We start from the raw sequence: 16,393 nt of genomic DNA, 5'->3' as shown, positions 1-16,393 counted from the left end.
TCCTCACCTTAGGATTTCCAGGAGCTTTAATCACTGTTTTGCAAAAGGCAGGGTTTGGGGTGGTTTCACCTTCTTCCAAAGTTAGTATATACTTTATTTAAATATATATATATCAGCACTAATATTACGGGGTGTCTGAAACATTTCAAGCTGAGAAAATCTGAATGGCTTTAAAAAGAATGAATGTAGAATTTACTTCAATGGTTTTGCCTAGCTTCAGAAATACACCCTTGTGAGCTTCTGCAGGATGATGCATGGAGGTTGGAACTAGATGATATTTAAGGTCTCTTCCAACCCAAGGCATTTTATGACTGTACTTCTCATAACCACTCTATTGAAGGTCATTATCTGACATTCCAACACAGACTGGTATTTTCCCATACAGATTTGGGGTGTCTGCTTTTTGTAGTGGTTTCTAACAACCAAATTAGATGGAGAATTAAGTAATTGCTTGGGGTTAGGAAGTTTTTGAATGCGTAAAGAAACAATGAGTGTACTTATTTATTACACTTCACAGGCAAGTCTTGCTTTCACCTGAGTAAATAAGAAAACAGTGCATAAATATGAGAGTGTCTCTGTACATAAATCTATAGTATATTTGAAGTCTTCAGAGCCTCCAGGAGTACTGAGCTCAGCTACTAATTTAATTTATACTCTACCATACCCATGGCAGGATCATAAAACCGTAAGTTACCAACTTCGAAAGAAAAGGAGATGGAAAATATTTTTTGGTTAGTGACAAGTCTTGTCACACTGAACATCAGATTAATCCCTCCATAGCATCACACCCCCACACCACGAGGACAGACCCACTTTCCCATGGCAGAGGCTCAGCAGCCAGCTGATGCATGGCACCTTGACCACAGCTTTAGCCCTCTGCATCTGAGGGCACTTCACAAAAACATTAAATCACAGAATGGCGTAGGTTGGAAGGGACCCCAAGGATCATCAAGTTCCAACCCTCTGCCACAGGCAGGGCCACCAGCTGGCTTCAATAATGAAATCTCCAGCTTCAATAATGAAGACAATACCTCGTTAAACAAATGCTTCTATTTGACTTGATGTATTACTTTGGAAACAACAAAGAATCCACGTTCTCTGAAACCTGATATCATCTTTCCTTCTCCTGTGGTCACAGGCTATTCACATTAACTCCTGTGAGACTGGCCCTTGCAGAGCTGTTTGCTCATCTCTTAAGGTACAAATTCTCTGGTATTTGTTCTATCAGGAATGCAGGCTGAAAGTAGCAAACTTTACTTGTACTAGAAAAACTGATTCACATCATGTATGGTTTTTAGAATTCTGTGCTTGATCCCTCTACAGCCTCTTGCATAAAATCTTAAAGATGTTTTTAAAAGAAGTGAAGCTTGGAGTTGTGACGTCAATTTAGTAAAGATGGTTATTTGGAACCCACTTGTGGCTGCGTTGTGTATTTGTACTAACAGCCTCTAGAAAAGCTCAGCTCTGAATATGTAAACAATAGGAAGATGTAGCATCTTCCCCTGGAAAGAAAAAAATAGAGTATTTTGGGTTAAAAGAAATCCTGTTTTGTATTATTCAATATGCTTTTTTACAACCTCAGCTAACAATGACCCATCTGCAAGGATTCTGAACAGATTATCTCCTTATCTTAACAAATTAAATGCAGGCACAATTTAATAACTGTGCACATCCAGTACTGAAACTATTTCTATTAGTACACGAGAAAAAAGTTACTTGAGAAGAAATCTATAGAAAAGGACAGTAAGTCAGCTGAACTAATCTGTGAGCAACTCCTTCCATGGCACTCAGTCCACTCAGACAGTGAGCCATAATTTAGATATATGGCAAGATTAATATAGCTTGATCCAAAACATGACTTTTAATACTGGCATAGTATTAAACACTGTCAACATAATGAATCTTATTGCAGAACACAAAGTCTCATCTCTTCTAATAAATTGCCACAGGCTGCAGCATCTGAGATGGTCACATTAGCGTTTCATATTTCAGTTTTCCCTCTTCAAAGAATTAAGCTATAATGTGCAGTTGTGTTCTGTTTGAATTCTCCATGCCAATCACCATAGAGATGCATGCTACTCACACTCCTTTTGTGCAGCCACATAGCATCACAGTGAGGAATAATTTACTTCTCCAAAGCTGCTATTCACAGTTTCTGTACTACAAGAAGAGCTTGCCCAAGCGCTCTGTCCATTTGAGATCCATTCCTCCAAACCGTCTCTCTGGGAATAAATAGCATCTCTTTGGCCTCCCTGTATTTATTTTCATCAAACAGGCAAGGGCTGTGTGACATCCACATTTTCATGCAAAATGCATGAACAGAGCTTTGCAACAGATTGCAATGGGGAGATCCACAAATGCTTCGTGCCAGGGGGGTGCAGTAAGTGTTGAGCACCCCAAAAGCACCCTCAAGAGGTGCACGGAATGCATTACCTCTGGGCACCCTATGGTCTGGTTGCATTTAGTTGGGTGACTTGGAGCTCCCTCAGGTAAAAAGGGCTTAAAACTCAGCCTTTGGTCAATCTGGTCTCCTCTACTTGTGTTTTAAATGCAGAAGTGCTTTTTAAGCAGCATCCAAGAGGTATGATTTGCTGTTCCGTATAGAAAAGAGATGCTATTTCTCTAAATACCGTGAAAGTACTTTCATTTAAGACTTTTGGAGACCAAAACCGCAGCAGGTTGCCTATAATCTGCCTTAGATGTGAAAGATTTCTGTTATTCAAAGTGCGAGGCAGCAGCAGCTGACAGCTTTGTCTGAACCAGTGGACTAACAGTATGAATATAGAAAATTATGGATAATGGGAAAGCAGTTCTGAAATCCAAGAGAGATAATAACCGTTAGTGCTTGTGGCAGATCAGAGGTATAGTTCAACAAATGCTGAGCTGAATTGATTTTAACATAAACAGACAATAGTAGAGGCTAGAGTTTTGGTGGAATTGAGGCATGTAAAGGTGCAGATGACCGCATCGCTGCACTTGTGAGTGCCTGACTACAATTGCAAACAGCTGGAGGTAGGAAGCTTAGTGATTGAACACCACCGCTAATTACCTACATACCTTTAAAAAGCTGGCCTCACTAATGAGTTAAGAGTATTTCACCTGTAATCTGTTTTTCTTGCTTTATTCACATACAAATTTCAGCTCCGAAATAATGCTTTTTCCCCACTGACTGAAAATGTACTTCAAAGCTCTTGTTCAGAGAAAAAACTCAGATGAAAAACTGGAGACATCTAACCTGCTACAAAAGGCTGGAAAGGAGAAATTCTGCAGCACTCTAGCAAGAGCCTTTCCTTACGTACATCAGGTGTGATGCACCTACACAGGCAGGAGGTGATGTGTTGGCTGAGATATTTCATTATCCATATCCTTGCAGAACACATTGCCCATGCTTATAATGTTGTTAAAACAGCAAAGCTAACATGACCTGTCTTCATCCCTCCATTGGGAAGGCTCTGTTTTGTACGTATTATTTTCTGGTTTTGAAATGCTTTTGTGTAGTCAATATACCACTGCTAAATGCTTCCTGTGCAACAGATGGAAATCTATAGTGACAACTTGTGGTGTAAAGCCTGCACTGACTCACACTGAATTAAAGAGGTATTTAAAGAGAAGTAGCTTGATTGTTTGGAAAGGAAAACCAGATTTAGCAGGAATGTTCCAGTCTGGGACTTGTTTAGGGCCAAGAAATTCGTATGCTTTTGAATATGACTGCAGAAATATTTTCTGTCCAACTAACTTGGGGGCTAATTTTCATTTCTATAAGAACTTCATCTGTAAGGCAAGGCCATACCTCATCTTACTAGCTTTATTTGCTTTATTTTTCTACTTCTCAGCATAGGTTCCACAGGAACTTTTGATTAATTTGTGCTGCCTGCAAGTTAGGCTTTTAACCTCCGGAAAAGCTCTAAACACTTTAAAAGCCTTAAAAAGGATTGTCAAAGCGAACTTAAGCTAGAGGTCGGCAATTTAAGGTTATTTTAGCTCTTCCATGGAAAAAGGGACACACTGGAAAGGCGAGTTACACATTCAGTTAACCATCTGCTCTCAGAATACAGAGCATCTCTCTTCATTTGAGCACTCTACTGCTTCTGCAAAGGAGGACACCCATGTAAGGAGCCCAGGCACAATGCACTGTAGCTTCCCAGGGCTCCTCAGCATCCCTTTGGAGAAAAGGGTGATGAGAGCCACGTGGGACCCATTCCAGAAAGTCTCAGGAACACATTGCACAGAAATAAGCCAAGATAAAGTTAAAAAAAAAAATTATATTTTCATGTTCTGACAAAAAAATCTGCTATGCCACTTACGAAGAAACAATTTCTCACTGTACAACTATGTTAGAAACCGCAATTAATAAAAAACAGGAATCTTACTTTCCAAGGGCAAAACATTCCAGTTTAACAGACGAGCCCTTTGCTGCGTATGTCGTTTCTGGAAAACGTGCTTCAATCTTTGGTTCATACTCTCCCATCACACCTGTTGAACATCAAAACAGCTAGCACTCCAGTTGAGCTTCAGACCTGTCTAGCACAACAGAATTTCAGTGTAAAAGAAAGGATGGCATTAATAGTGTTAGAGCCTTATGCTTCACCCATGGACATCCACATGTGATGTCTGAAGACTAGTTTTCAGTGTTTGGGTGAAATCCAAATCTGTGCTGAAAAGCTCGATGTGAAATGTGCAAATTCTTCATATTTGAATTGGTGAAGCATGTGCAAGTGCAGTATCTACGTGCATTAGGATTTCAGGGAGAATTTAGGGCTCACACCTTTTGTTAGTTGCTAATAAGCAATGCCTATGACATATGTCACTAAGTTGCCACTTCTAAGGACACCAGGTAGTTCTGAGCACAACTCAAAATTAAGGGGTTCTGTGTCCAAACTAATTACGAAACACTTCAAGCTTCTTAAAAATAACCAGATGTGAACTCTGGGCTTGAGAAAGGCTAATGTAATTGGATATAGTTATCACATCCCCAAATCTCATCAAGTATCTGATAAACCAGATAATCCAGTATCAGTTTAAGGGCATTTGACCTTGCAGCAGGTTTGGGATTGCTTTAGAAAACTGAATTTTTAGCTGAAATTCTTAAAAAATGCATTAATCTTTCAGTACAACTCATAGAATCATGAACGATGAAAATCAGTCTCCCTCAGAGTCTTAGCCCAGATCTCACGCAGAAAAATGAATTGGTTCTTATTTTACATTGAACAGGGGCCCATCTAACACAACATGTGCTATTTTGTACAGTTCCCTTGAGACTGCCTGCTTAGGACTCAATCCAGAGGCTACCAAAGAGAATAGGAGAAGATTAAGAGACTGATGAGACTGAGAAAAGGAATAAAGCACGATGATGAGAAGGAAGAAAATAGGCATAAAAGATCTAAAGTATTTACATGCGGTACCAAATTATTAACTTTCGATTTTGGGAATTCTAACTTCATTTAGCATGATCAGATGGAATGTTATAAAGCAGCACAGTCTCTAAGTGTGAGTATTATGCAATAATGCACAGCTGAGTTTTATTTATACCAGAAATATAACACTGTACTGACTTTGGTAACAACTTGTCACTGCTGCTTTGCAAGCAGCACAAATACTTTGAAATGTAGGTGAGCAAACTTACAAAACCAACCTTGTGTAAAGATCTCCCAGGTATGCACTTCTCCATGCAAACATTTATTTAGAGGCACTGCTGAAAAGGTATTTGTATACGTGCAGGTGAGTCCCTCACCTCAGGAACTCACTCAGAACAGCTTTCTAGATCTGATAGTTGAGCTATACCTAATAGTGAGTGTACTTACCATCACTGCGCAGGGTGAGGGGAGTGGGTGGCCCCTGAACACTCTGCCCAGCCTTGGAGTTGGTCACCACACAGGTGTAATTGCCCACATCCCACGGCTCTACTTTGGCAATGTACAGATTTCCCGTTTCTTGTGAAACAAAACGCCGTCTGTCCTCCTGAACGTATAAGGTGCTGTTGTTGAAGGTCCATGCAAAAGACAAGCCTGGAAAAGAGCAATATACGTCATGCATCCTCAGATTTGCTTGCTTCTTGTTAATGCTTTTGCTGGTTGAAAGAAGGAGCCCGTTACGGGGCAGACCATTGGGGATGCACAAATTAGCACAGGCAGGATAAGCACTGCTTCAGTTCTAAACTTACTTCGAGCCATTTCAGAAGGTCACAGAAGTTTCTGTCCCTTGCTGCTTTTCATTTTCCTGTTTCAGCCTATTTTTAGGTAGAAATGGCAGTGCTGCAATGCCATGAGAAAGCTGGCTTAGTAAATAATTCCTATCTATAGCAACTTCCCTCTCAATACTGAGAGCCAATTGCTGATCATGCAGCACTGCTACTCCTTTCTCCACTCCACATGTGGAGAAAGGAAACAAGTAACAGAACATCAACAGATTCTCACTGAGGGAAAGAACCCCGCTGCATCCAAACATCTGGGACATTAATATCTACACACCACTCCTTCTCTGCTTATTTCCTTATCTTCCAAACTTGCAACTGCTCCATACTTCTTGTCCTGTTCTGACTTCCTAACCTTATTCTGCTGCTTTCTTCCATAGCATTTCACACTGCACACCTTAAAAAGGTACATCCATAGCTTAGCCACTTTAAAACTTATTTGGCCAGCAGGACAGAGCTCTATGAGCTTGCCATCCTGCTGCCCCAACCCTGAGTTTCCATCAATGCCAGAGGTTTCCTGCCCACCCCATGCCCAATACTGGGCTGCAGTATTCAGCTCTGCAATGGCAGCAGCAGGACAGAAATTCTGTCATTAACAAGGCCCAGTAAATCAGAACTTCTAAAATCTACCAGTTTAGCTCCCTCTAATTAAATGTATAATTCATAAGCTAACAGTGCTCTGCCAACAGCTTCATTTTTGCACATTTCCCCTATCAAATATAGCATTTGAAAAAGATTATTTACATTTCTTTCCCCTCCCTCAGTTGCAGCATAGGTACAGGATGATAATAAGTCTGCAAACTCCAGTAGTTTTGTGGAGTTTTATTTTATCATCTTCTAACATTTTAGAACTCTCATTAGAAATGACACGTCTCCAGGGAGCAATCAGTGACACTTTCTATCCTTGGCTAAATTCTGCAATAGGCTCTGTTTTATTACAGTATCCTTTTATTATTATTATTATTATTTTTTGACATACAGTAAGCCCAGAAGATGCAACAGGTCCTAAAGCAGTGTAATATATGTGTGTACATAATTGAACAGTATAGCTGGACACCCATCAGGCTTTCCATGCCAAGACAAGTAACCCAAAAGTGAGTTAAATAGGAAAAAGGGGTTTGATGGTTCACTTCCTAGAGTCCAGTTCCAGTGCTGGCAGTTACAGGGCTGATGAGAGCCCTGACCCATGGAAAGACTTCTAGGTCATCCTATGGCACACCATCCAAACCCTGCTGTGGCTCCTGCACCACCCAATGGTACAGCAAGCTTCTCCATGTACAACAGGGTATACGAACCTTAATGAAAACCTATTAAAAGTAGCTTTATGCTGCACAGAGCTTGTTCAATCTACCTATCAGTAGGTAGGACAGCCAGTTCTCATCTCTTATGGTTTCAGCACAGGGGTTTCCACCTGATGATCTTGCAGAGTCTCCATTACATTCTGTCTGTACTGAACCATTGCCTCAGTGCCTATTAATATTCTCATTAACTAGGAATGAGTTCAGGCCTCTTCTTTTCATATTTCAATTCCCTCTCTCCCCACAACGAGGCATATAAACATTGCCACTCTTCTCACTGCAGGCTCATCATCACCAGCTCCCAGACCTTACTTGCCTAGAGCCTAATTCAGATCCATTAAACTCTGTAGAAGCTCTAATTTTAATTGACTTCAGTGGGAGCTGAATGAAATCTCAAGAAAAAGATCCAAACTTTGGAGATCAAACTTCTTTCCTCTTCTAAAGCATAGCCCCAGCAGGATACTCCCTCACACAGCATCTTTTCACAGAAAGCTATGATAAGCAAAAAATATTAATAGATTCAATAGACCAGAAAATGTGATATTACATTAAAGAAGGAGTTACTTTTACTTAAATGTTTCCATTTTGGGTCACTTGGAATAGATCTGATTTGTGCTCCTTTCTTTTTCCTCCTTTAATGGCTCTGGTACAAGGTCCATGCCATCACTTTTGGGTTATACTCATTTACATGAGTAAATCAGCAGCTGGGAAGGCTCTGGTGAAAATAATGGTGAACAGAAGGTAGCAGAGACATAGAAGGGAAATTATCTAAAAAATGTAGCAACCTGCTAATGAAGTCTAGCTAAAATAGACTTGAAAATCGCTGCCACCAGCTATTTTAGTGAGGAATAAGAAGTTACCTTTCTAAAGTTTATTTTGCTTTCCATTTTGCCATAGAACTTCTGAAAATAAGAGCTGCTGGGTTCACATCCCTAACAAAAATCCAGAGCTGTTGAATTTCAGAGGCTGCTATGAAAAGGCTTCAGTAAGGGTCTTACACAACCCTTCGCCATTATCAGCACCAATTATTTTTTTTGTTCCCAATTCATTTTCCCCTTGCACAGAGCCTTGTATATCTGCCACTTTCCCTCTAGGTTGACTACTTATGTGACATTGAAAACAAATCAACATGCTTCAAAGTAAGGGAGCAGAAGGGGACCAATTAGGCCAATTTTTGTTATTCTCTTTTCACTGTGGTTAACCTGTGATGCTTTAGAAAAGTAAACTATACGAATGCACAGAAAGCAGAAAAGAAAAAAAGGGCTGGGGAAGAGAGGTCTTCTAAACCCTACATAGGGTTAACTCCTTCCACAATCTATGAGGTTGATTCTTCCACTTCACAAAAACCAGGAAATCCCAGGACCTTACAACTAACTTTCCTCAAGTCCTTTCCTCAAGTGCTAAGACTGCATAGATAAACACCCACCTGTGCCCCGAGGGGGAATGCTTTTAAACTGAGACAGGGGAAGTTTAGGTTAGATATTAGGAGGAAGTTTTTCACACAGAAGGTGGTGAGGCACTGGAACAGGTTGCCCAAGGAGGCTGTGGATGCCCCATCCCTGCAGGCATTCAAGGCCAGGCTGGATGTGGCTCTGGGCAGCCTGGGCTGCTGGTTGGCGACCTGCACATAGCAGGGAGTTGGGAATAGATCACCATTGTGGTCCTTTTCATCCCAGGCCATTCTATGACCAGACAAATGGTTTATAAAGACTCTTGCGGTGTTCAGGACTTTTTTTCAACCCCCAGTGGATAAATAAAATAAACATCACAGATGATGGGATTGATCATTGTGGTCCTTTTCAACCCAGGCCATTCTATGATTCTATGAAAGTTAGCCAAGTTTTATATAAATATAAAAGCATCTTTAGAAATGTTTAGAGAAACAAGCTGAAGCACATTTGGGCAGTCTCTGTTCAGTCGTGCTTTAGGTAAGAGCCAAAACAGCAGAAGTTGATCACACCTTTTGTTTTAATCTTCTTAAGGAAATCACATACAGTAATGTCAGGCTTGTTCTAAAGTCAGGAAAAATGAGTATGATCTCCTCCTGGGTTGGAAAAGATCCCTGCTAACCTTATGACAGCCTTACGCCCAGAAATGACCCCACTTCCTACAAATAATGACAGAATACAACATTCACAGCACTTTACAAGTTTCAAGACTTAGTTCAGAAAAACTCCAACAGAAGAGAGAATGAAGTAAAATTTATATCATTTCTACCCTCAATTTTTTAATTTAACACTTGTGTTGGTCTCACAGACAAGCTTAGAAAACATCAATCACCTTCCTGTAATTAATTTTTTAATTCTGCCCAGCTACTGCCTAATAATGCACTACAGCTCCTTTTTCACTTGTGCAGCCGATTGGCCTTAGCCCAAATTAACACGTTTGAGCTCTGAACACTGGAAAATGATATTTGCTCTCTAAAGTAATCCTGGTGCCATTATTGACTCTGTGGGAAGAAGGTGCCTTGAGTGCACAGAACTGCATTTACTTCAAAGGGGCCGCGTGGCAGCGAAGGGATAATTACAGCAACATAGACTTCATTATGCACATACCAGCTCATAGGCTTTTTTTATTAGTGCTGCAACCCTAATTGTTTGGATCTTAATCGAAGACAGGTGACTGTGCAGGATTTGTCTCACTCCTCACCCAGGCCCCAAGCAGTGAGCCCAGCTCAGCTCTCAGCACCAGGAGGGAGCACTGCCAGCTCAGGGCACAGCTGGGAAGGGGGGCAGCTGATAACCATCTCTGATTTATCAGTCTGGGGAATATAACATTTCAGAGCTCTCCTCCTCAGCCCAAGCAAATTCAGATCAATATTGCTGGTTCTGCGGGAGGAGAGCACAGGATGGTCTCAGGGAAGGATTAAAGATTCATAGGAGAGCTCAGAAACAGGAGCAGAGGGAAAGCTGCTCTAAAGCAGTGATTAAGGCACTCAGCTTTGTAAAGGAAGATACACATCAATCCATCACTTGGAAATTATGCATGTTATCAGATGGTTGTTTAATACAAAATGCAGAAACAACATGAGGAAGCAGTCAAAGAGCCTTTCACACAGAAAAGTACTGCTCATCTCATCTCCACATACCCACTCTTCTGTCCCCTATGCCCTTCTGCCAGCTGAGGACTCAACATCTGACTCCACTGAGCAGGCTTCAGAGCTCTCACTTCTTTAAGAGCCTTTTTGGTTTTTTTAATCCAGCTCTGCTGTTGTTACAGCAGTACAGAAAAAGCCCACTGAGTCAGCATCCCAGCTTTGAGCCCCAGCAGCCCTCATGCATGAGTAAATGCAAATGCACAAGTGATCCTGCTGCTTCTAACAAGATTAGCAACTTTCTTAAGGCTCTGCAGGGATCCAGCTTGGAGGAAACAAGCCTTATATCACACTTCACCTCTAACAAAACAAACGAGGAACAGCCCAGCCCATAGTTCTGTGTCAAGTATTACCACTTAGGGAACAACTCCTTAATCACAGGCAGGTCAGGCTCATACTCAGCAACAGAACTGAAAGCTTCTTCAGGCTTTCTTCCTCCCTCACAGATGCTTTTCAATACTTAACTCTATACAAGATGCTTCTCTCTTTCTTGTAAGTAATAAAGAAACAGCATATGTTATATGTTATGTGCATATACAGAGAAAAAAATTGCTGACCTAAAGAACTTTAGCTGCAGAAAAGATGCGTCCTAAAGAGAGAAATACAGCTTACCTCTCCACCCTTATACCCTAGAGCCTCACTAACAAGCAGAGTAGGGTCAGATGCTGAACTTTATAAGGTGTGTTAATGAGCCTCATAAATAACAACAGCTGAGGCTGAAGAGCAGCAGGTGCATAAATAGGTAAGAAGGGAGGGGTGGAGAAAGTAAGAGCTGGGGTGTGTAATTGTTGTTTAAATGACTGTTCTATTTATTTATTTTGGTCTTTTGGTCAACAGATCCCACCACCTCTAGCTTAAACCTAGTGACAGAGGTGTTGTTTATGGACAGGGTGCTGTTTTTTTTTTTTTTCCATGCAATTAACATGAAGTAAGCTCACTTACTACTGACATACTCATTCTTGCTTTACCAAATCATAATTTTATCTATCAGCAGGAAGAAGACAGACAGCTTACTGTCTCATGGATGGATGCATTGTCTTTGTCCCACTGATACATTTCAGGAACTCTTTGAAGCTTTCTCTGCTCTTAAGGGCCACATTTCACTTCATCTCCTTGATTACATACCTCTTTCATAGAGCTGCAAGCACTAAGTGAACTGATGTTTCCGTTCAAGACTTGTGGGTTTTAAATTGACTGATGGGTTTCTCTACTTCTTTGATATACTGCATCCTCCTTATAGATTACAATTTACCTTCTTCTTATGGGAACAGCTATTTCTTAAGAAGGATTGAGAAAAACGTACTGAGAGCAGGACGTTGGTGCTGGCTCACAACATGCTGCTTCTCCTGTGGGTGTGTGGTTATAGCTGAAAGCAGGAGGTGAGTGCTATAAGAACTGTTGATTCCCTCAATCCAGTAACCGTACTGTTGATGATCTGCACCTCTTTAATGTGCATCTATTTTTCCAGGATAAGATTTCTGATCATCTTCAGCTGGTTATGTTAGAAAACTGTAGTCATTGCTCTGAACCTCACAAGATAAGCACTTATAATGTGAGTTCTGGCACCTCCAAAATAGGATTTGAAAATGCAGACGGCTAAGAACTTGCAAAAGTCACTGTTGGGGAAAAAAAGAATCTCAAAAAATAGCTTTCAAGTGCTTCTTGCTTCTATCAGATGCAAAAAGTGGAGTTAATAAGAAACAGTACTGCTCCAACAATAGTCTACACACATGCTCAAGCCTTTGTATTGGTCTGAAAACACTGATGTTGTAGGTGGATTGTAGCTATATAGGAGGGGTACGAATAATGCACCCCTTGTTTAAGGATAGCTTACATTAAAGAAACCAGAAACATAACATGAAAGGTACTCTTAGCTCATTGCATGTCCCCAGAACTTTACCTTGTCCAGAGCAATAGCAGCAATGGTAATAGAATAAGCCCAAATCCATTCTTTGGGCTGCACCCAACTCACAGAATCACAGAATTGCCAGGGTTGGAAGGGACCTCAAGGATCGTGAATCTCCAACCCCCCTGCCACATGCAGGGCCACCAACCATCCCACCTAATGCTAGACCAGGCTGCCCAGGGCCCCATACAATCTGGCCTTGAACACCTCCAGGGACGGGGCATCCACAAACTCAGAGCTACTCCACGTACCTCCATGATGTGGTGGAGGACCACAGAGCAGAACCACTCCTTGTCCTTCTCTGACTGACACTGTGCTTCTTGTTTTCATTTCAAAATTCTCAAGATCTGAAGAGAGAAGGAGAAAACAAAATTGTGTTATAGTCAGATTTACTCCGAGCTACGTTCCAAAATATGCAGTGCTTATAGATTACTCAACAATATACATTTCAGTGGTATAAAATCTCACTATGCAAACTGAAGTACTGTATGGACAAATAGCTCATCCAGCCTCCTACCTGGTCCTTCAGCAACCATAAAATAATTATTTATGAACCACTTAAACCTTAACAAGTGATTTTTATATTAATTACAATTCCTCTTTGTAAAGCTAGTGTATTCTGTGAGTTTTTCTAGTGACACATCAAAATTTAGTCGTCTTAATCTGCACGAATAAGAAAAAAACATTTTGGGTTGTTTCCTTTTTTTTATATCAATTAAACACAGGTGTGTGTTTCTGTAAGTATAAATGATAATTAAACCTCATCAAAACTCCCACAAAGTGTGTGTTTAAGTGATAAAAGTATGCCATGTTTTCAATGAGCATGTTCTTTCCTAAAGCTGTCTCTGGTAAGTGGGCATGTTTTTAATTGACTTGAATGAACCTTAGCAGTGGTTTGAAAGGGGAGGATAAGAACACTTTCATTGAGAAAAAAAAAAAAAAAAAATCACATGATGCCCCAGGGAAATTGGTGCAAAAACACTGATGCCTGGACTTCCATGGGTGATTTTCATGTGTGCTTATCAATTTTTAAATTATTTTTACTGAATCTAATACAGTATGTTCTACTTTCTCCCATTTCACTAAAATGTAGAAGTCTCTCAGTCTCATTCTTTTTAAAAAAAAAAGAAAACAGTTCAGTTTCAGGACATGATGTAACAGATGTTCTTTAAAAACAGATTATTTTTTGATCCAGTTGTCACCCTAATAAGCTGATTTACTACTTTTGTCAGAGCACTTTGGGAAGCAATCGTTTGAAATAAATTCAAAATGTTTTAATAACATAAGATTTAAGGGGAAGCTGCAGCTCTTAAGTCAACGTGGTGTGCTGCAGGTTCTTGTTTCAAACAATTGTTCCATTTTTCATCAGCTGAACAACTACCTGATCCAGAGTTCAATAGAAAGAAACAGTTCTCATTGGTCAAAGCCATCACGATTACTACCTGTACAGCCTCAGCTATTTATGTCAATATATCAATTTTCTCTCCCTTAGTTGAACCTTACAGAGTAAATTTTTCTTTTCCTCCTCTTCATCTCCTATATATTGGTCTCCTATGAAGACATTGTCTACCCAGAGGTGACTGAATTGAATTAGGCAGTGGTGGCACCTCCTCACACTGTCACAGCCACAATAGATGGTACCTGTCAATACACAGGAAAGTGTTTTAAACTCTGATGTTCTTTTAATTGCCTGCCACCTAGACTGGCCTTGCAGTCCAGAGGGACACCAAAAAAAGAGAGAGATGAATGGAGTGAAACTATAAACATTTTTCTCCCTCTCTTTAATACTAATTGGGAAAGAAAACAATAGCATGCCTTCATAAGAGTTTTGATTCGTATCCAAAATATACTTATCCAACTTCTGAATGTGTGGATTGATTTATTGACCTGTTCTGAAAATTCGCTCTGAGAAAACTGATTGTATTTCTTTTTCTTTCCTGTGGGTTAAATTATTTCTGAGAAGGAGAAGACCGGAACAAATGTTGGTCCTTGGACCTAATGGCAAATCAGCACAGGGGAACTGCCCAAGGCATGTGTTCTGTGTGCTGTGGGAAGAGACATCAGCTCCATATGTGTTAGAGGAGTTAGGAAAAAGATGGGGAAAAGTCAGAACATTCAGATGCTAGCAATGAAAACAGCTGCATCTCCCATTCCTATCACATTCCTTTTCTTGATTTGCTAATGCAACACGTCGTGCAGTTCCTACAGAAAAACAGATTAAAAATAATTGCAAATCTTTACACTCGTATGACAAATATATGTAGCACAACCAGTGGTGTTCATTACGGTTAATCAGATCTACATTTCTGCTGAGAACAAAATTTTACTGGGAAAGAAAGAAAGAAAAAGGAAGTCCGGTGCTGCAGTTAACAAAAGGTTTTCATGACAGTTCAGAATTAACTATGGGATACTTTAGTCTGAAACTGGCATAGTTTCTGGAAAGTAATAAGTTGCTAGTAGCAATTCTTAGTTTAATGACACAATATGTCAAGGTATCATTTTACCCATTTAAGAAACTGTCACCTGTCCATGTTCACCCATTAAGATAATGGCAAGTTTTCCTGGTTTGAGCACTGAAAAAGTAGAAGTACTAGATGGCTCACGGGTTGTGTTATTTTATAATTAGCAGGACTAATTACATGTGGTGAAAAATTTAACTTTGTCTTTTTAACCTCTGAAGCACCCAATTCTGCATGCAGGAGCACTCCCACTTCCAGAGTATGCTTATACTTTGGTTATACACAGCAGCCCATCTTTTCCTGCTGCTGGAGAGATTTTTGTCTTCTTATCAATAGTAAACGGCAGGTATAAAAAATGTTATGGGGACACACTAGTGATCATTTAATCTACTCATCATGTCCATCACAGGTTTGAGTACACATATATCCTTCCAAACAGATAATTATCTAACCCATTAGACTCCTAGGGACAGACATTTCCTTTAGATGATCCATTCCAGTGCTTGGCTCTGGACTCATCACACTACAAGCAGCTCTCACTCCCAGACCTGTAATAAATCTAAACAGGAATGATCCTTTTCTTCCTCCACCTCAGGTCATTATTGGTAGGTAGATAATTGTACAAAATATTCAATGTTTGTCTAATAAAGAATCATTGCAAAAATCCCTGAAAGAGCAAAACAAAACAACAGAAAAAGCAAAAATGATTCGTTGTAGGAGTCATTCTTCTTTCATTCTTCATCTTTAAGGGACCTTCTTTCCAGGCAGGCTCCATCTCCCACAAAATACTGCAACACCTCATTCAGAAAGTTATCAGTAATGAGTTACAGAATTGTCTGTCTTCAATACATAGCCCAGGGTGACACCCAGGAAGGAGGCAGACCATCAGGAAAAACGTTTCTTTTGGCTGGAAGCGATCTTTTTGCTCAAAAGATTTTTGCATCTATTTTACCCTCTTTGTGTATTTGCAATGATTAATAGCAGCCTAAAGTGTGCTAAGCAAAGAAAAGAACTTGAAGATGAATAAAAATGCAATATTTATATTTGCTCGTTATTCTGAATATCTGGCTGCTTCCCAAAACCACATCTTTGCCTCAAGCACACGCTTACACCAACAGTGCACAACCACCCCATCCTCCCTGTTACTCCCACCTAACATAGCTCTATAACGTAACATGACATAACCTAATAAAGCATAATGCTGCTTGTCAAAAAGACTATCAAAAGATAGCTAAGATCAGGTGTTTGGCACACATTTAGATTGCTAATATGCACTTAGGAATAGTGTGACTATTTAACAGATGGTATACTTGCTAACTTCAGTGTTTCTGCAGAGATCTATAAATAAATTATCACCTAGTTCCTCTATTCTTTGCATTTATCTCACTTTATGAACAATGAGTGCCCTCACTGCTCTATCAGCTACAAGTTTTAACAAACAAAACT

The 16,393-nt window shown here is 40.1% G+C and overlaps 1 protein-coding gene across 2 annotated transcripts in view; it reads right to left on the bottom strand.

Annotated features, from left to right (window-relative positions):
* The window catches only part of CNTN6 (contactin 6), a 137,467-nt gene that overhangs the window by 58,080 nt on the left and 62,994 nt on the right, over positions 1–16,393 (bottom strand). For both annotated transcript variants that reach the window (XM_031605672.2, XM_090148467.1), the window contains exons 5-7: positions 12,740–12,835; positions 5,802–6,005; positions 4,371–4,473 (exon numbers count right to left, since the gene is read on the bottom strand). In XM_031605672.2, the coding sequence (XP_031461532.2) occupies positions 4,371–4,473; positions 5,802–6,005; positions 12,740–12,835 (403 nt within the window). The remainder of the gene's footprint in view (positions 1–4,370; positions 4,474–5,801; positions 6,006–12,739; positions 12,836–16,393) is intronic.

Source organism: Phasianus colchicus, chromosome 11 (genome assembly GCF_987193195.1).
Source record: "Phasianus colchicus chromosome 11, bPhaCol1.hap1.1, whole genome shotgun sequence".
NCBI classification, from domain to species: Eukaryota; Metazoa; Chordata; class Aves; order Galliformes; family Phasianidae; genus Phasianus; species Phasianus colchicus.
The sequence above is the reverse complement of the archived record's forward strand: the minus strand, read 5'-3'. Positions and strand labels throughout refer to the sequence as shown.